Consider the following 20,082-nt stretch of genomic DNA (forward strand, 5'->3'; position numbering starts at 1 on the left):
ACTGGTGTTCCCCACTCTAACACTGCTTATTTTTCTTCCTTCCCGTGTTGGGAACTGGTTCTTGGTTTGGCACAGATCCTCCTGATGCCTTTGGCTTCCTGGGCAGTGCGAGGCAGGGGATGGCACAAGGCAGGGAGGCAGCTCTGAGGTAGGTCCTGCTGCCTGCCTAGCCATGCTGCACTTGCTGGTATCAGCTCACAACTCAGATTTTCAGCTGGCCTCAAAGGTCAGAGAACAAATACTGCTTGGCCAGACAGCAGTGACGCACCTTCGCTGTCCAGGGACCAACAGCAAGCTTGCTTCTAGGCTGTGTCTTCAGTGCTAGTTTAGCTACATTTAAAGTGCTTGCTAACCCATCAGCTGCATTACCTTGCAGTCACCCATGCAGCCAAATACCTTGCCTCATGATGCACAAGTGACTTGCCAGGCAGTACCTTATGCAGGCCTATATCATGCAGTAATTAAAAAAATTTACTCCTGGACATGGACTTCAATTGCAGCTGTTAATTGGTTAGCATCACAAAAGCCACAGACAGAAAATGTGCCACTGATGCTGATAATCCCTATATTTAGGCCTTCAAGACAATTTCTTTGATTTATATAATAAATGTTTAGTTATTTGAGATTTAGAATATCTATTTACTTATTTGAGATATAAACCCATTGCATTTATTTTTTATTTTCAAGCTCATTAAAGCATTAACTACAGACAACAGAAAGGATGTTTCAGGTCAAAGGAAAGAAGCCTTTTTGTATGCAGGTGTGCTGCTGAAGTAAGCAAGAAAACCCTATACAAAATATTCCAATCTCATCCCATATAATTTGTCTCTATATTGTTTTATAAGCAACTGTGACTAGACCTGAATTTACCTAATCCTGAAGTGCCCTATTGTGCTTAATTTGTAGCTATTTGTTGGTACATTCAACCCATTTTCAGTCTTTAGTTGCTGCGTCCTTAGAAGAAGTTACTACCTAACCCAAGGCAAATTGCGTATTTAAGTGGTTTTCTACTTTTAAGACAATTCTGAGTTTAGAGAAGGTTTCTGAAATTATTTATCTGAATTTTACCTGTTGATTACTCAGAAATAGTAAGGTGCCAGTTATTTAGCAGGAGCTATGAATCTATTTCATCTGTAGGTGGCAGCAATGGTGCCTTTGGAAAACGAAGTGCAAGTTCTATTATCATTTCCTGTACAGGCCCATCTTTTTAAAAAGTCTGTTGTTTCTCTTCAAATACAGAAGTTAATAGGCATGTAGTGAAAGTCTTGCTGTTATGCTCTAATGTGGTACAAGAAAATATGAGTGTTATCCTGAGGTTCTTATAGCGCTCTCTTCTGTTTTACGTTGTTAAGACAAAATTTTGAGGCGAAAAATGTTCTGCAGTAGATAGTGTTAGGCTACCAGTAAAAAAAGAAAAAAAAAGCTGAGTTTCAATAAACCTAGAAAGAGATTGTTGGTAATATACAATGTGATGTATCATGGAAGATTATTTTGTAACAACTGTGAGACACAGATTGGTATTTCTGAAAATCCCACCATGTCACTGTTTGAATTTTTAGCACTCAAGAAATCTTTGACTACTGGCACTTGGCTTTCTTCCACATTTTAACTGTAAATGTTGAGGATAAATGCCTCTCCACTGTGGCTGTGTAATAGCCTAATAGAACTAAGCACAAGCATGTAATTCTGTAGTAGTTAGACAGAATCAACTGAATAGTAGATAGAAAATGTCTTGACAGACTTATCTGCATAGACATTGGTACATGTAAGTCTTGTTGAGAGGATTTTTAGTTGGTAGATTTTGAAGTTATTTTAATGCAATTATAGATGCTATTTATAAAAGTAAGATTTCTTGGTACTTGCAGAATATTTCTTTCTTTATGCTTTTTATCTGGTACAGAGATAAGTAAAGAGACCTTAAACCAAACAGAAGTGAAGAAGATTTTGCAGAGGAAGGCCATGGGCTACAAGATTCCTACATTAAGAGGCAACATTGTGTAGAAAATACAAAAAGTCAGATCAGCAGATTTATGGGAGATGATTAGAGGCAATGTTGAAGGGACTGGGACTTCTCTGTAAGAGGAAAGGCTGAGAGAGCTGTGACTGTCCAGCCTGGAGAAAAGAAGGCTCAGGGATTCTCATCAATGCCTATAAATACCTGAAGGGTAAATGCAAAGAGAATGGAGTCAGGCTGTTTCCAGTGGTACCCAGTGCCAGGACCAAAGCCAATGGGCATAAACTGCTCACAGGAGGTTCCTTCTGAACATCAGGAAACACTTCTTCAGTGTGAGGGTGACCAAGTGCTACACGGGTTACTCAGGGTGGTTGTGTAGTGTCCCTCCTTGGAGGTATTAACAAACCATCGGGACACAGTCCCAGGCAGCCTATTGTAGGTGGCCCTGCTTGAGCAGGGGGGTTGGACCAGGTGACCTCCAGCAGTCCGTTCCCACCTCAGCTGTTCTGTGACTTTGTAAGATTCTCCTCAAAACCTGTATGTTAATGCTGCTCAGAACATAAATACTTTTGCGTTCTCTGGGCAGGTGACCAGGAGTTCTGCTGTAGCAGGGTACCAAGAAGCTATGATGATAGAAAACTGCTGGCAGCTTGTACAACTATACAGGAATAATTCATGAAGAAGCAGGGGGATCTATTACACTGAGATGAAGTCATAAACCAATATATTCTTTCAAGCCATGCATTTTCTCGGGTAACGTCCCTTAATACCAATGGCAAAAACATTCCTTGACTGCAAAGAAAGTATCAAAAGTAAAGACACACAATAAATCTTCAGAAATTTTTTAGGTCAGCATTTCATCCTGGGTATTTCTATGCTTATCCCAGTGAGGACCTTGGTTTCCAATGTCTGAAATAATTCAAAGATAAAATGTTCAGTGTCCTGTTAACACTAATCAAAGCAGGGAGAAAAGGTCCTTCCTACCCCATTTGGAACCAAATAAAAGGATGTGTACTGAATACCAGAGGAGATCTGTCACAATTTAGAAATGTGCTTGCTTTGATGCCAAGTCTAACCAGAAAACAAATTAATTATCCAGCCTGTAATTTAGCTTGTGAGCTGCTTGACTTACACTCCATGAATCAGATACACAAACCTTGCCTCTCTCTCTGTGCTACAAAGTTTTTGTCGTTTTTAATTTATAACAAAGGTCACAACAATGAATTTGTGATGTGGCTGATTTAAATCTGTAGCTTAGTTTTTATTTGGGCAAATAGCTTGGAAAGCTATTACAAATTTTAAAAAGCTGTGGTGGAGCTAAAAGAATTTAAAACTATATACCAAATGCAGTATATAATGTATTTATTGCTCTGCTGCTAAATTATGTATATTTTTATAATTCAAGGAGAGCATATCTCAGATGACTAACATCTTTCATACAGAAAGGAATGATATTAATAATTGACTAAGATCAATAGAGATTTTATAGGGTTTAAAAGAAACCTATGTTGTACTGGAGAGCAGGTGCTTTTCAAATTTGGCCCAGATCCAAAGAGAGGGACACTCTTGGTAAATGCTGCTAATTGTAAATAGTCTAGTCCAGTCAGTTTGCCACTGTCCATCTTGTCTGCAGCTACTCTTGCAGTCTCATCCATCGAGGTTCCAGTGAAGTGAATGTTGTGAAGAATCAGTGGCCAAGTCCATTCCAATGGATCTTCTGCAAGTGGAACAATCAAGTCAGGAGTTAGCAAGGCAGGATTGGCATAATGAAACTATTTTGTTTTTCTCTGCAAATATTATAGAGGTTTATGTTGGTGTCAGATGTTCAATTTGCTGCAAAAGAACGCAGTAGCCTAATATGAGTTTAAAAGAAATATCATCTCCAAAAGCTATATTCTGACAGAATGCTTGTATTCATTTGGCCATTTATGGGACAGAACAGGTGTCATTGTAATTGCTGAGCTGCTTCTTCTCTGACACCCCTGGGATTTTATTGTGGAGCAATATAAAACTACATTTTTAATTAGTGAATTCGTGTTGCTCACAGCCATTACAAAGAACTTGTTGGGCATGCACACAGTAGGCCTGTTATCTTTGAATCATCCCCAAGATGATTCTGCACAGGCAGAAAGGCCTCTGCTGCATTTATTCAGAAGGCTGTTATGGCCCCACTGATGTCCTAAGGTGTTTTCCCAGTGTGTTGTCTCACTGGAATGAACCATGTGCAATTGAACCAGGAATAATGCAGTACTGTTTTGGCTTCAGGCACCGGGTTTTTTAGCTTTGGAAAATTCACTTGATCTGTTGATTCTGTTCTTCAGGTGATGACATGAAAATAATGGTATTTCAAGCACTGCAAGGACTGCTTAGGAGTAGCATGTTTCTGACCTATAAGGGGAAGCAGGAAGTTGCACAAGAAAAGGCAAGCATTGATATTATGTTTGCTATGAAGATAGGATTGTACCTCCTATCCTCCTAGTCTAGAGCTATAAAAGCTATAGACTGCTCTGGCTGAGGGTGTGCATCATCCTGTGCAGCACAGTCATCGAGGCAGAATCACAACACTTGCACCTTGTACCCTGCAGCTATTTTAAACACGAATAAAAATTTCATGTTGAGTGCCAAGAGCTCAGCTGGTGCAGACTTGTGCAAACACCTGTAGTTTCACCAGAGGAAAACAATTTTAATCATTTGTCCTTGGAGATGTGCGGACTCTTCATGTATCATTGCACAGAAAAGCTTTTTGTACATTTTTTTAGAATGCATTGTACTACAATTTGCAACTATAGCAAAAAAATGTGGTTCTTTTTTTTTAATTTTTATAGAGTAAACTTAATTTATTGAAGGAATTTTATAATCTGTTAAGCTTAATATTAACTATAGACAGGGACTTCTAAAGTTTTTAAAATAGAATTTTTAGAATATATTCTTAAGAATGACAGTTCTTTACAGGTAGCAAATCATTAACTGTGTCACATGGTTTCCATATGAATTTAGTTTCACTTTGTGTTATATCAGTAAGCTCTTTAACTTTCTTTGGATTGCAAGTCTTGTAAAGGTATGGATGGGAAACCTGCAAATATGCAAATCTGCAATTTTTGAACTGAAAAAACCTCTATCCACGGCCAGTATTCAGGTAACCCTGCATTTTTTAATAGAATTTTAAATGTATAGTGAAAAAGGAAGGATTTTTCTAATCACATTTTATTGTTTCTGCTTTATTACAAAATGATGCTCTTAAAGTATTTTAGTTTTTAGAGCAGTTATATTTATGCTGACTGACAGTCACTTTACTCTTCTTGCTCCTGTCATGTTAGATCTCATATGTTTAATAAGACTGGGGACAATATAGTTCTGAGTGATACAAGACCCTCTCTCCTGTGGCACTTAATTGAACCCCTCCTTGTACATGAGACCACGATGCTCTTTGGAGTGCTATCATGCATAAAATATAGGGGATATTAAAGGCTGAGATCTTCAACAGCGATTTCATCTGAGAGCAGGTGCACCTGTGAGCAGGCATTGGTGCTTGCACTTGGAACTGACATTGGACATCTGTCAGTACAGATTTGTGAGTCTCTGGTAGCATTTTTTTTAGGTAACTGTGAGCAAAATGTAAATCCAGTGTCTTACCAGCCATTCCAAGGCTGTTTCAAGACTAGATTCTTTATTCAAGATAATTATGAGACAGTAAGCAAGCTGCCACGCTTGGTGTGGCTCTTCATTTATCTTAGCTTACCTGATGGCTTCATATTACCACCAAGATGTCCAGACAGGTCTACAGACTGCTGGCGTGGCTGCAGTTTGGACAGTAGACTTGTCAGAGGTAGAAATCACCTGGCTCACAGCTACTCTTCTTGCTGTTGTTTCAGAGGAGTCTGGACATAGCCTATAAAACTTTCTTTCTTATATTCCTCTTTGTGAAGTGCTCAGATACAAAAGGATGGGGAGGCTGTAAAGAGAGATGAATCCAGTTACCTTTTTTATTTATTTCAGGTGCAAAATTAGAGGCTAATCCTTGCCACTGGAATGTCTAGTACAGTATTACTCATTAAATGTGAACCTTGATATACTGCCTATTTTGGCCATAAATTGCCTTCCAAAGAACTTTCTGTTTGAATCTAGTTATTGACTAACTAACCTTTTGCTGTTGTGCTTCCTGCAGCAGTCAGATAATGGACCTGACCAGGGTTTTTTTGTTTTCTTTGGTTTGGTTCTATATTTGGTTTTGGTTTTAATCAGTTCTAAAAGCAATGCATAATGTTCTTGTTACAAAAAAGGGTACAGCTTGACAAAGGTGGTATGTCAACTTGCAGAATGATATGATGTTATATAGAGTAAATACAGTTTCCTTTGGAATTTTCATGAATGAACAGTAGCAAGAAATTCTTGTTGGTTCCTACACAAGTTTTCAAATATAAAACATTTCAAAGAATCACAGAACAGCTGGGGTTGGATGAGACCTCTGGAGATCATCTAGTCCAACCTCCCTGTTAAAGTAGGTTCACCTGGAGCAGGTTGCACAGAATTGCATCTAGATGGGTTTTGAATATCTCCATAGAAGGACACTCCACAACCTCTCTGAACAGTCTGTTTTAGTGCTTTTTCACCTTGAAGTCTTACCTTATATTCGAATGGAATTTCCAGTGTTTCAGTTTGTGCTTGTTGATCCTTGTCCTGTTGCTGGGCACCACTGAAAAGAGTCTGGCTCCATCCTCTTGACACCTGGCATTAAGATATTTGTATGCATTAATAAGATCCCCTCTCAGTTGTCTCTTCTCCAGCCTGAACAAGCCCAACTCTCTCAGTTGTTCCTCCTGGAAGAGTTGCTAGAGGCCCCTAATCATCTTCATAACCCTCTGCTGGACCCTCTCCATTAGTTCCTTGTCATTATTGAACTGGGGAGCTCAGAACTGGACACAGTACTGCAGATGCAGCCTCACCAAGGCAGAGTAGAAGAGTAGAATAACCTGCCTCAACCTGCTGGCCACACTCTTTGTAGTGCACCCAAGGCACCCCAGGCACTGTGTGGCCACCTTGGCCACACAGACACATTGCTGGCTCATGGTTAACTGTCTATTTGTGTTTGTAAACACAAAGTTTAGTTTATGTTGGCCTTTGTAGTGAAGTCCACTTCCCAGAATCTAAATGTGAATTGGATATAAATTGCGTTAGTGATTTGAAAGACATTAGTGGTATTTTATTGTAGGGGATAGGAAAGAACAGTGTAAGGATTCCAGCTATCCCAGCTGAAATATTGCCTGGACCAGGACATGAAACCTAAGTAGGAGATAGAATGAGAGGCTAGAAAAAGCTAAGGCCTAGATCCAAAAAAATAGTGTTTAGACACTCAGCACCTTTTCAGGCTGTTATGTTCCCACTTGTCTTTATTAGGAAATTAAGAGCTTAAATTCTCTTTTTCGGGTTTATACCTGGGTCACAGCATAGACGAGCCCAGTCAACACAAGCAAAGAATAGTCATTACCTTTGTTCATGAGTTATTAACCAATTCTCTCATTTCATTCCTCTGTGGCAGTGTGCTTGAATTCACAAAAATCCAAAGAGACCTGCCTACACATGCCCTTCCCCTGCTCTAAGATCCCTGGCCCAGCTGTTCCCCATGTATTGTCTGCTGCTGTTTGGCACTGGCACCACCCCAAACCCAGTGGGGTTGCCATGTTCTGCATTCCATGCTTTGTGCTTGCTGCCAGCACCTTTTTCCTAAGACACATAAATGAGATAAGGGATTTTGTCATTTTAATTTTTAGCTTTGCACAGTTGGACATCAATGAGACAAAGAATGTACTGCGATATAGCTTCTCTGTTTCACCTGGCAAACACCAAAGATCTACAGAGGAAAAACATGTAAGGACTACCCAAAGAAGTCAAAAGAATCCTTGCAGTGTTGGGCAGTGTAAATGTAGTTCAAACTGCGAATTAATTCTATTTGTAGTGGACTATGTAGTTGGATCATCTGCATGTAGCTACTTCTCACACAGCTTGGGAGACAATTCTCAAAGAGGTGTACACTGGTGCAGGCCAGATCGTTACAAGCCTCTTTAACAGAAGAGCTGCAATCCTATTCAGCACTTTCTTGCTGCATGTGGAAAACAGAGCAGGAATGATAAAACCACTAGATGTATGCACACAAATGCAGTAACGCAGTTGGAAATTGCAGAATGATGTGTACTCTGATGCAATTGTGTGCACTCAAGACAGAAGTTTTCTCAATGTTTTGTGCTGCGTACAGTAAAGGAGAAGAGCTCAGAAGGTAAGAAACTCCTGGAAAGGTATCAATCTTTTCCCCATAAACTGCTTTTAAAAACTTGCTTGTTTCTTAGTGTTTTGCAACCGTTAGGAATTACCTCAACAGCTGCCTGACTGGAGAATCACTGGTTGGGAGAGTGACCTCAGCAGGTTCAGAAATGCACCTCTCTTGGCTTGATTGTTCACTATCTCATTACATTCTGTATTTTGTGCTTGCCTATTTAAATGGTTGTGAGAATTTAAAGAATTTGCTGTGTGATACTTTAAATGAGGGAGATATTGCTACTGCTAATCTTTTTTCTTCTTGTTTTTAGGAACCAGTATGATACTTTAAATGAGGGAGATATTGCTACTGCTAATCTTCTTTTTTCTTCTTGTTTTTAGGAACCACTAATGAAGAATGACTCCACCAATTAAAAAGACAATTTACATTTATCTTTTCCAGAATAGATATGTATCAAGGAAGTTAATTTAATATTTAGATCAAGAACACAGAAAAATGCAAGTCCCTTTGCCATAATAAAAATGCATAACCCAACTTTCCTTTGTATAGAGCCCTATGAGCAGGTGGTATCATCAGTAAAAAGACTCTATTGTAGTAAAGCATTTAGATTCCTTTACATGAAGTGAGGAGAGAATGATAAGTGGCAGTCTAACACATGATGAAATTTACTAAGCAGGATTTTTTTGTTTTAGTTGGCGGAATTATAATTTATGTAGTTGATATTGGAGTGGACTTTTGGGTAGCTAGTAAATATTTCTGTCAAGGACAATATTCTTGGAGTATATTGATACTGTGTTTTAGAGGTATTTCATCATTAGTAACTCAGATATTTAGTTATGAATGGTTTAAAAACGACTGGGAAGGTACTGATACTGGGAAGTTGAAATGGATTTTTCTAGTTCATCTCTTTCACTGTGGAATTTTTATAAGGTACGTAAACCTCTAAATTTATCTTAAAATGAGAAATCATGTTCCTTTAAGACAGTTATTAAGAAATGCTTAGTATGACTTCAGGGACGAGACCAGTTCTGGCCTTAACAATTACTATGAAAGGAAGGAGATTTTTGTCTGCTTTTGCCAGGGTAAATTTTATCAGGTTTTGATGTACCTTCAGATCTTCTTTTATTTACTTGTAGGTAATAATTTTTATCATTCACAACCCAATTCTGTTTGATTAATCAGCCTTTTGATATGGCATATGTAATAAAACTGCTTGCTTTATAGTGTAGCACTGTAGTAACTGATAAATATAAGTTTTCAAAGTGATGTTATGCACACTAAACAGCTGAAGTAAGAGGTAATTTTTGAACCTGAGAATCTAACCATATGTAGAAAAACAACCAAAATTCAATAGAGACATGAATAGCTGCATATAAGAACACTTGCAGCAGTACTTCTGCAGGGACTGAGTTAATTGTGATAGGAATCTTTGCTTAGCTCTAGGGTAATTACCTTAACTCTAAGGTAATCCACAAAACTCTTGGACTTACCTGAACTCATACCCTTTCCTGAATGAATACCTCTTACCATGAATTTCTATAACTTTTGAATCTTCTTTCCCAGACTTAGCCCCATCTTCTCTGAGTGGCTTATTACGTAGCAAACATTATTTTGCCCTTTGCACTGACAGTGTTTTCTACTTGATCTCCTGTTCTTTGTAGCACAAATGATATTTTCTCCTATGCTACCACTTACACCTGGAAAACTTCCAAGATGATACATATAAACTGCAAAGTTCTTTCAGCCACTCCTTACAATTCAGCAGGTTGAAAATGCATACTGTAAAGTATAAACTGATAACAGCAAGCTGGCATTTGTGCTTGTACCTTTGTGACCAGCTACTTCCTGTTGTATGTGTTTTCTTTGGAATATCAAGGTACAACTCTCTCATGTCCTACCTCTTAGTCATCTGATTTATGCAGTTAATTTAGACAATGAGTCTCTCAGGTCTAGGGATGCAGTCAATGGATAAAAATAGATTCTGTCACGAGTCAGGTCATACTTGTCAAGATGAACTTCTCCAGAAGGTCATTTGGGACAGGAACCTGAACTACAGATGAAAATGGGAGCCTCCCCAGTAAATATGTCTTGGCCAGTGAATTTAGGATGCTTGAATTGGGAAGATTACCAAATTATCTTTCTTCATTTCTTCCCTTCTTTCTTCGCTTCTTCCATTTCTCATATGCCTTTTACATTACTTGCTGCATCTTTGAACCAGGGAACTTAGACTCATAGAACAGTTTGATTTGGAAGGGATCTTCAAGATGATCTCACTCCAACCCCCCTGCCATGGGCAGGGACACCTTCCACTAGACCAACCTGGCCTTGAACACTTCAAGGGATGGGGCATCCACAACTTCTCTGGGCAACCTGTGCCAGTGCCTCACCACCCTCACAGGAAAGAGTTTCATTCCTAATATCTCATGCTAACCTACTATCTTTCAGTCTGAAGCCATTCTCCCTTGTTCTATCACTACATACCCTTGTACAGAGTCCCTCTCGAGCTTTCTTCTAGGCTCCCTTTAGGTACTGGTGACTTACAAGCTGGTACCCTTTAGCTACTGGAACTTTGTCATGTTTGTACAGTGCACAGCACAATGGGAATCAGTTTGGTTATCTTATCACACTGCCAATGCTAAGTAATAAATATGAAAATCATATATGTGTATACACTTATGTATATACATATATATATATATTAAAAAAAGAAAAATTAAATAAAAATATTACATATCTAATAAGGCTTTAGTTTATTTTAATGAAAAGAATGTATACCTGCAATTGTACTTTATATGAAATATTATTCTCTGCAAGGAGACCTAATTAAGTTGGTAAAGTATATATTAACTATGCTGACTACAATGATTTTCAGCCTGACTAATTTAACTGGTTCACACAGATGTTGGTAGAATCTAGAACAGTCTGTGAAATAACAGATAACAAAACAATAACACAGTCAGGGAAGGTGGGAAAGCAGGACATTTCCCTAGGGCACCATATGAATTCTGGAGCCATCTGATGTGTAGCAGTTTGCAACATCAGTCAAGGACACACCTGTTGGAGACTACATTTTAGCAATTCCTAACCTTTGCTTTCAGAATAGAAGGCCATACAGGCAGAAGCTGTTGTGATACAGGCAGGTGCTATTGTGTCTCTTGATGCTTAAAGGTAGCATCAGGATGCCCTGATGTTCTGAAAAGGAGCAGATGGAAGATTTTTTTGCATATTTGTAAAGATTAATTCTAAATCCATGAGGCATGAGAGTAAATGTGAGTACTTTGCTGAGTGTGAGATTATTTAATTATATGTTTTTAAAAGACAATGAGAAAAACTCAGAGCCAAGATAGATGATGTTCTGTTAATACCTCATGCTGGGCTGCAGTGTGGGCCCCGCTCTGAGTTAGTACCAGCTGGCAGCAGTGAGCACACGTGTGGGAGGTGCATCCAGGTAAAGGAACTCCTCTGCATAGTGGCAGAGCTCTGGGAGGAAGTGAGTAGGCTGAGGAGTATCAGGGAGGGGCAGACAGATAGAATCACACCTGGCCTTCCCTGAGACAGGCCCAACAGTCACAGGACATGATACGGACAATTCCCTGTCCTCTCTCCACCTGGCTGAGCACAGCGACTTAAGGCTATGGGGCAATGGCAACAAGTTCCTTCCCAGGTGTGTCTCCTCTGTGACTACCTTCACAGGTGTCCTGCCACAACAGGTGTGAGGCTCTGCAAGTGGAACTGAGTAGTAGCAAGTATGATGGTTCATCTAGCTTGGAGGGGTCACTGAGGTTACATTACCCTACACCCTGTGTCAAACTCATTGCTCTCCACAACTGAAAGCAGGCTGTAGTGAGGTGTGGGTGAATCTCTTCTCTCAAGTAACAGATGATAGGACGAGAGGAAAGGAAACAGCCTCAACTTGCCCCTGGAAGGCTTAGATTGGATATTAGGAAAAATTTCTTCATTGCAAGGTTTGACAAGCATTGAAGCAGGCTGCCCAGGGAAGTGGTGATGTCACCAACCATGGAGGTATTTAAAAGACATGTAGATGTGGCACTTAGGGACATGGTTTGGTGGTGGACTTGGTAGTGTTAGAGCAATGGTTGGACTCGATGGTCTTAAAGTCTTTTCTAATCTAAACTATTCTATGATTCTTGTGTTTGATCACATTTTCTTAATATATATTTACTGCCCTAAGTCCTGACTTAGTTGCATCAATTTTGTGGATTTAATCCCAGTATTTTGATACTTAGAAGGTGAAGTTTAGTATGCAACAGAGAGTATTTTCCCTTTGATTAAGGATTTATATGATTTATATGATGCTGAATACTGTGACAGTGTGACCAGAATTTAGACAGGACTATCACTATTGCCAGGCTGCTCACACCCTGCCTGTATGAACTTCTAAATGGCACCCAAATCTTCAACAGTGTAGTGTGATGAGATGGGATGTGTAGTGTAATGCTGGGATTGTGTTGCAAAGTTCTCATTGGAAATCTGAGGGGAAGCATGTGATATGGAAACATTGGCAAGGCAGCTTGCCTGTCACATGTGAAGGCTGTGAGGCTGTGAAGCAACAAAACCAAATAGCTGTCACCTCTGTGAATTCCCAGTCAGAGACAAAGCCTTCCTAATTTTACAGGAGATAAGGAGCAAATTTCATCCCTTATGAAATGATGATGAAAATGTAGGAGCATCTCAAGAACAGAGAGACGGTGGAGCTGTGTTTCCATGAGTTTTTATAACAAGTTGGAGCCCTATCATCTGTGTTCTCCACAAAGCAACACTGCAAAGGCAGAAACCTTTTTTTCCCCCGTCAAAGCAAATATATTTAGAAACACTGATAATTCTTTACCATTCACATATGATGATTCCAGTTATAAAGAAATTATGGGTTTTTTACTCTGTTGGCTTCCAAGTAGCTAATATACCTTGAATTAATGCAAAACATATTCTCTGTAATGAATTTAGAGGAAGAAAAAGTAAATTATAAACCTGCATTTGTCTGTATTACTGACATACCCATTTCACCTTCAGTTTAAGATGGACATCTACTTAAAATACATAACTAATCCAATAGTTTCAGTTAATGTCTTTTTATTGCAGTTGAAGTACCTTTTTGGAAAGACTTTTTATGGTTTATGAATATTGAAGCACAGAGCTTCTACAGCAATAGATATATTATAGGAAAATAGATTATAGGAATATAACTATGATAGGGTCAGAGCAGGCACAGGGTTTAGGTGAGCCATGGGCATGATAAAGGAGAAAATTTGAACCTGACTTACTCTTTAGTATGGACTGAACTTTGCCTTAGGCTGGGAATGCAGTTGTCCAACACTAGGCCTAAAAGTTGGCTATGAACCCTTCCTAAAATGTCCCTCTATTGCATGCCAAATGGGCAGATGACAATGGGAGTGTAAGCTCAAGATACTTTTAAATGATGAAAAATTTCTCACAGTGAACTACAGTAAGTGACAAAGGCACATGGAGCTCAGAGAACATCACTGTGCTTAATATATAGTTAAAGAGCAATAGAAATATTTTAACTTTTCTAGAAAAAACCAATGTATTGTATACAGTCATGAGTATACTTCATGGTATACTATAGCATACCATCTTATAACAATAAAAATCTAGTATACCAAGCTCAGAAGGAATGCACTTTGAAAAAGTGATTTCAGGTGTGCATCCAGCTAAAATATTACTTTTACAACATGCCCTGCATATCACCTGCCTTCTCAGCTGTGAGCTCCGCGGCTTGAAATTTTTGCAGCTGGTTTCCACTTCTTGCTGCTTGGACAAACACAGGCTCTGGTGAGTGAGTCCATGGACAACTAGCAGATCAGTCTACCCAATTGTTTTTTTCTTGAAAACATTGCAAACTTTCCAGATGTTTACATCTCAGATGAGAACCAGATGTTTTGGAATACTAATTGTTTTATAAATGGAAAAAGCTATAGATGCCTTGCCAAACAGTTCAGTTCTTTACTTATGAGTGATTATTCAGAGAATTCTAAGAAAAACATACTAAAACATAAAAGTAGAAAAGAGTTTCCTTTGGGAGTAAATAATGGATCTAGAGCCAGCTCATGGAATTAGGAATCAGCCTGAATGGCAGGGATGCGGTCTATGAATCTCTGCAAGGAGAAGAGCAAAGGCTCTTCCTCTAAGGCTCTTTAATAGTAGCACAGCTGCTCCACACCTACTCCTACCAATGCTTCCATGTTACAATTCTCATTTGTATGGTCAACATGCTTTAACATATCAGGGAATAAGTTCTGAGTCCTCTAGCATGCACTTAACCAAGCACCTGCCAATCCCAGCTGTCTTGGTTGTAGCTGTGGAAGAAGCCCTGATGGTGTCTCCCCTGTGGTCAAAGGATTTGGTCTTTAAAGATGCTGAAGGTGTTAAACTTATAACCCCTGAAGGAGTCAGGAATTCTTCCTAGCTCCCTTTGTAAGCAGAAGGGGACTGTGATCCACTGCTATATTCCTGAGTATTTAGAAAGTAACACTGTAGTGATTTTTTTTTAAAAAAAGTTTGTTATATGTTTGCAATTCATCAGGGATTATACTTGGTCTTATGGCTCTAAACTATACTTACATAGATGTGGATGTTCAGAGCTGGATATTCACTAGTACTCTTAGAAAGATACAAAAAAGTGAATGAGTATCCCAAAGAGGGACTGAGGAGAGATGCTAAGGGAATTTTCAGAAATGCAGTACTTTTAAAGAAATAAGAACCTAACAAAACAAAGCTTGTAATCTTTATTCAGACAAGTCTGATTCTGTTAGTTTTTATATTGCACAGTATTGCTGGGCTTAAATGATTTTCTGATATCTCTGATACCAGACAGATACCAGAAAAAATTTTAGCTTAGTAGAAGATGCTAGATTACATTCAAAGATAAATATCAGTGGAAAATGAAATGGGAAAAGTTGTTGTTAGACTATATAATTTTATTGGGTTGCTCTTCTCAAAACTGCTGTCTAATCAGTTTTCTTTTTTTATTAGGTATTGGTTTGCTTTGAAATATGGCTGCCAAGCTGCATTTAAACTAAAAAGCAGTGGAGATGCTTCAGAAACAGATCCTTCCAACTTCATTAAAAAACAAGCTATTGATGCGGTGACTGATATTAACATGCTCAGGGTGTTCAAGGCTTTTCTTGAGACCACGCCACAACTTTTTGTCCAGATTTACATCCTCATGCAACATGGCAAAACTAATTGCTATCAATGTGAGTCTGTCTTTCTCCTTAATTTGCAAGTTGAGTATCTTACTTAAAAATATAACTTGTGATTGGATAACATTTTAAACGTACCTTGGAAAACACACATCCCACAGTATAATTACCCTTGTTTAATTAGATTTTCTGTCTATTGGATGGTCCATTCTGCTAAATCTATGAGAAGGAAGATTTCACTATAAAAAGTCACTTAGGCAATACCTTTAAGAACCATAGGCTGGGCAGGATAACACAGGCATACCAAACAGGTATCAGATGCCTAGATTTAGGTAACTAAAGTGAGCCTTAAAATTAGGGTGACTTGTTCTGGAACACAGAGTAAATATAAAATTGTGGTAAAGTGTTAAGAAGCATAAACTTGTCCAAAACTTCATTCAGATATTATAATGTAAAATAAGTATCTTCGTCTCTGGTTTAACATTTTTCCTTGTGTTTTGTCTAGATGCTGCCATTTTTATGTCTTTGTGTGGTATCTCCTTTTCAATGGCTGATTATCAGATGTCATTACAAAAATCTCTGCCTGACAAAGGTGAATTTCGTGTGCCTTCCAAGTTCATGTATCTCTTCTATAAACTGCTTACCATCACTTCTTGGGTACTCAGTATTTCACTTATCACTCTACTGAGTGTTAGAATTTCTGTAATTCTGCTGATATTTCTTTGGATCTGTGGCTTCACTTGGACTTTGAAACAATGTACAACATTTTGCAAATCTAAGAAGATGGAATATCTGTACAGAACTGTAGTTGGAATAATTCTAATTTTTACATTTTTTAACATAAAGGAGAGAAGAACGAAAGTTTGCATTTCTATTTATTATGCTACTCACACTGTAGTAACTCTAGGTATTTTGTTTGTATATATGTTCTGGAAACCTTCCATTATCAAGGAAATACATTTTACAATTGTGATCATCTTAACTATTTTACATCTGGTGTTAGGTATTATTTTTCTTGTTGTTTATTATAAGCATTTTCATCCAACTACTTATTGCAGACCACAGGCATGTTTAGATGAAGTTGATGGAACGACAGGACAAAAAGATAGAGTGAAAACCAGCAGATTTCAAAATTTTTTAATGCCATGAATGGTATAGATCTTTTTTTGTGAAGACTTCAAAGCAAATACTGGACAATCTGTTTCTCTGTCTTGTTTCTTATGTATCATCACATAAGGGACCAGAGTTATTGACTTTGAATAACTATTTGTTTTCTGTGATGCTGTACAAAAACTGTAACATGAATATTCACCTGCTGGTGAAAGTTACTTTTGAAAAAGAAACAATCTATCTATCCAACACATTCCACCGTTTTAGTTTTTTTCGCAAGGCAAATGTAACATAGGAAAAGCTAAAAGTTAATAAAATGAAACCTAGCATTAAAACCACATCCTATTCATTTATGTTGATTCTGTTAAAAATAAGGCAGTGGGCAGTGATCAGTTATCTGCTTTTCCCCATTAGAAAGAAGAATAGCTTTGATTTATGGCTTAATCACTGTCTTGCAACAAGGAAATTTGGGGAGATATTTTCAAGCATTTTATCTTCTAGGTGTTTTAATGACTCCTTTGTTGTTTTTGTTCTGCTAATCTTTCACAGAATCTTCTGTACTTAGGGGTGATGCCCTAAGTTCGGGGTTATAATAGCAGCCTGAGTGATTTATGGATGGCAACAGGAGTTTTGCATATAAAGGAAGAACTATCTTCCATAAAGCTTTTGTCTCCTTTGGGCTCTAAGATGCAACACTTTCAATGCTGGTTTCCACTGAAATAGGAGGCTGTGCAAGGTATGCAGTGGTGCAGTCTTTTGTCTTTGTCACTGGAGAAAAGAGAAAAGAGGAGTAACTTCTGATAAATTGCACTCACAGGGACTGGGAAAAGATATAATAAGTATTTTGTCCATCAAGAATTTTTGGCAGAAGGCAGAGTGAAATTAGGCAACGTTTCATTGAATGCTAAAACAAAGGAAGTAAGGTTGATAGTCAGTATCTTCAGAAATAAAATTTAAGGGGAAGTATTTCAGAGCTTCCATATTTTAAATCTGTATTATGAAAATCTGGGGCTCTTTCTCTCCCATTTTCACTGCCAGTAAGTCACATTTGCAGTTAAAGTGGCTACAGACAAAGGGAGGAAACAGAGTCTGAGAAAAAAAGACTAGAGATAAGAAAAACTGATAAACTTCACCAGGAACCAAATCTTTTAGCATTGTTGATTAACAGCAAACTTCCCTGAAACTTTGGAGGAATGGCTGATAATAAGGTCGATAGTTAGGGTGCTCAAGAGCCGTGTCTTGTGCCTTTTGTATCAAGTTCATGGACTGCAGAAGGCCTTTTTCTTGTTACTCTTCCAGCCTTACCAAATCTTACAGAAGTTTCTAAACGTGGTTCTTTCCTGTTCACCGTCCACATTTTCTTTACCATGCCAGCCACGTACATCTCCTTAATCCTAGTCAAGGAAATGAATTTCTATGTGCATAGTTTGAACTGAACGGTCTGACTTTCTGAGACTACACATGAGAAAGTAGTCTAATGAGAAGAGTTTGCTTCTAAAATCCCTCATTTCCACTTAGGGGGAACTAAATATGGGTCCAGAAGTTAAGACATAGAAAAGCACAATCCATGAGACTAAAGCAATAGTTTTTCTAAAATTAATATATAAAAGAGTATCTTCACTTCTCTCTACTCTGGAAAAGAGATTTCCAGATTTTTTTTGCCCTGGAACATTCCTTCTTAGGTAAGAGGAAAAAGCCCAAGGCTCCACCCTACCTCATGCACCATGGTTGCCCTAAATTCTGTCTCCTTTATCGCAGAGTATTTACTACCAGTGATGGTGTCCTTGGCAGCAAAATGCTAGCCTGGTTTTAGGCTGAATATACTTTTATTTTGCTATGAAAAAAATAGGATCCTAAATAGTGAAGATGATCCCTATATTGCTTCCCACACTTGTTTGTTTATCTAAAATCCTGAGAAGGAACTAGAGTAAGGAATGGTGGAAAATGGAGAATATTATCTCTGTCTTGAAGAAAATGACAACTTTTTGTCTACCCATTATTTTGAAGACCACCTCAAACTTTATATATTATCTGAGAAGCAGATCTCTGGGGAAATATGGGATCCTGAGAAGTCCTAGTGTGGGCGTTTCAACCCTGGGGCCTCCAGGTTGTCTGCCTGCTGACAGAAATCTGGAGCCTGAGTTGCTCTGGAGGAAGGTTAGTTTCTGGTGAAACAAAAGAATTTGTCCTGCTGACTTTTTTTTCTCCTTTCAATGTACTGAGAAATTCCAAATAAAAGTATTTCATTGTCATCTCTCTGGCCAACTCCTAACACTCACTTTCTTCCATGAGAGAAAAGCTGAATATTATGCTGCCTTCTGTTCTTATGTCTCCTCGCTCCCTCTTCTGTGCCACTAAGAGGAATATTATGCTGAAGTTGAGTTGGTAAGAAAGATACCTAGGTGGCTGTTTATATCACTCTAATTCAAACATACACCAAACCCAATTACTTCAGTTTCAATCCGTACTTTATGCTTGTAAATCCTTGTGGATATAGCCATATCCTAAAACAGCAAAATGATCCTTGGGGAAATCATATATATTGTTTCAATAAAGCTTAAAGAGACCTTCAGTGTCCTGCCACCGATATGTCTCCATTTTGCTGTCAGTCATAGGGCCTCAAGAGATGGGAATTCCTGGTAGCTTGTACCCTGTCGATTTTTATCTACAGGGGAATATTATGAGAATAAAAATTTTTCAACTGTAAAGTCCTCCCTCTCTTCTTGACCTTGAGTTCAAGCTTTTCACTTGATTCCCTTCATTTTCACAGATATGAAAATGGCTTCTCATTCATTTGGTCATTCTAACTCAGTATCACTGTCGTGGAGCAGACAAGGAAGCACATGAATTGACTCCAGACACATTTCATATCACCAGTGACCTCTTCAGACAAAACAAAAAAAGCCCCACTTCACCTGGGTGTAAAGTTTAAACAATAGACTTCATACATATCCTTTCTGTTCCTGACTAATCTTAAAATTCAGCTGCCACTCAGTTCATGCGTTGTGCTTGACCTTGTCATTTTAATCTAACTGCAAATTGAAAACAAATGGGTTTTTTCTCCCTTTTTTTGTGTGTTAAGTATGCCCATTACATCTTACAAGAAGTATTTTAATAAGTGAAATAAAATTAATAAACAATTTCTTCCTGTTTTGACTACTGTCAGACCTGGGTAAGAAGAACAACATCCAACAGAATTGTTTTAATTATCTTACTAATATTCAACGTGCCATTTGATGGCATGGGTGAGCTCACCTGATGTACCACAGATAGCACTGATTTATGAAGCCATAATTGGGTTTCCAATAAACATTTGTCAAAATAATGTATTCATTCAAACCAATGCCTTCTTTATTTATTCATATAAAAGAGCACTTAACTTTCAACAAAGAATTGCCTGCCATCAAAAACACTCCATAAACGGGGGAAATTTATGAAGATACAGTACCAAATGGTGATTGGTGGAAGGCTAAAGTTCACTTTAACCCTTCAGAGTCCTGAGTTCCACCTCTTGCTTGGTACTAGTACTAGACATATTTCTTACTGAAAGCCCCAAGCCCAAACAT

At 38.3% G+C, this 20,082-nt stretch overlaps 1 protein-coding gene and 1 long non-coding RNA gene across 10 annotated transcripts in view; one reads left to right on the plus strand and one right to left on the minus strand.

Moving 5' to 3' along the window:
• The window catches only part of XKR9 (XK related 9), a 21,463-nt gene extending 1,732 nt beyond the window's left edge, over nucleotides 1–19,731 (plus strand). Inside the window, exons 1-6 of one of the 9 annotated variants that reach the window (XM_017812496.1) lie at nucleotides 3,585–3,697; nucleotides 4,276–5,090; nucleotides 8,606–9,155; nucleotides 15,237–15,460; nucleotides 15,912–15,998; nucleotides 19,287–19,731. In XM_017812496.1, coding sequence (XP_017667985.1) covers nucleotides 8,881–9,155; nucleotides 15,237–15,460; nucleotides 15,912–15,998; nucleotides 19,287–19,363 — 663 coding nt within the window. In that variant the 5' untranslated portion in view covers nucleotides 3,585–3,697; nucleotides 4,276–5,090; nucleotides 8,606–8,880 and the 3' untranslated portion in view covers nucleotides 19,364–19,731. The other 8 variants (XM_017812497.1, XM_017812493.1, XM_017812492.1 and 5 more) reach the window with 8 other exon arrangements.
• On the minus strand, nucleotides 3,316–7,166 carry LOC108496086. The gene is made up of 3 exons (XR_001874317.1): nucleotides 6,578–7,166; nucleotides 5,694–5,906; nucleotides 3,316–3,671 (listed from the first exon to the last, which is right to left on the minus strand). It is a non-coding gene; the product is annotated as an uncharacterized LOC108496086 (long non-coding RNA).
• Nucleotides 19,732–20,082: the final 351 nt, after the last annotated feature.

Source organism: Lepidothrix coronata, unplaced genomic scaffold (genome assembly GCF_001604755.1).
Source record: "Lepidothrix coronata isolate B3197 unplaced genomic scaffold, Lepidothrix_coronata-1.0 Scaffold36, whole genome shotgun sequence".
In the NCBI taxonomy this organism is placed as follows: domain Eukaryota; kingdom Metazoa; phylum Chordata; class Aves; order Passeriformes; family Pipridae; genus Lepidothrix; species Lepidothrix coronata.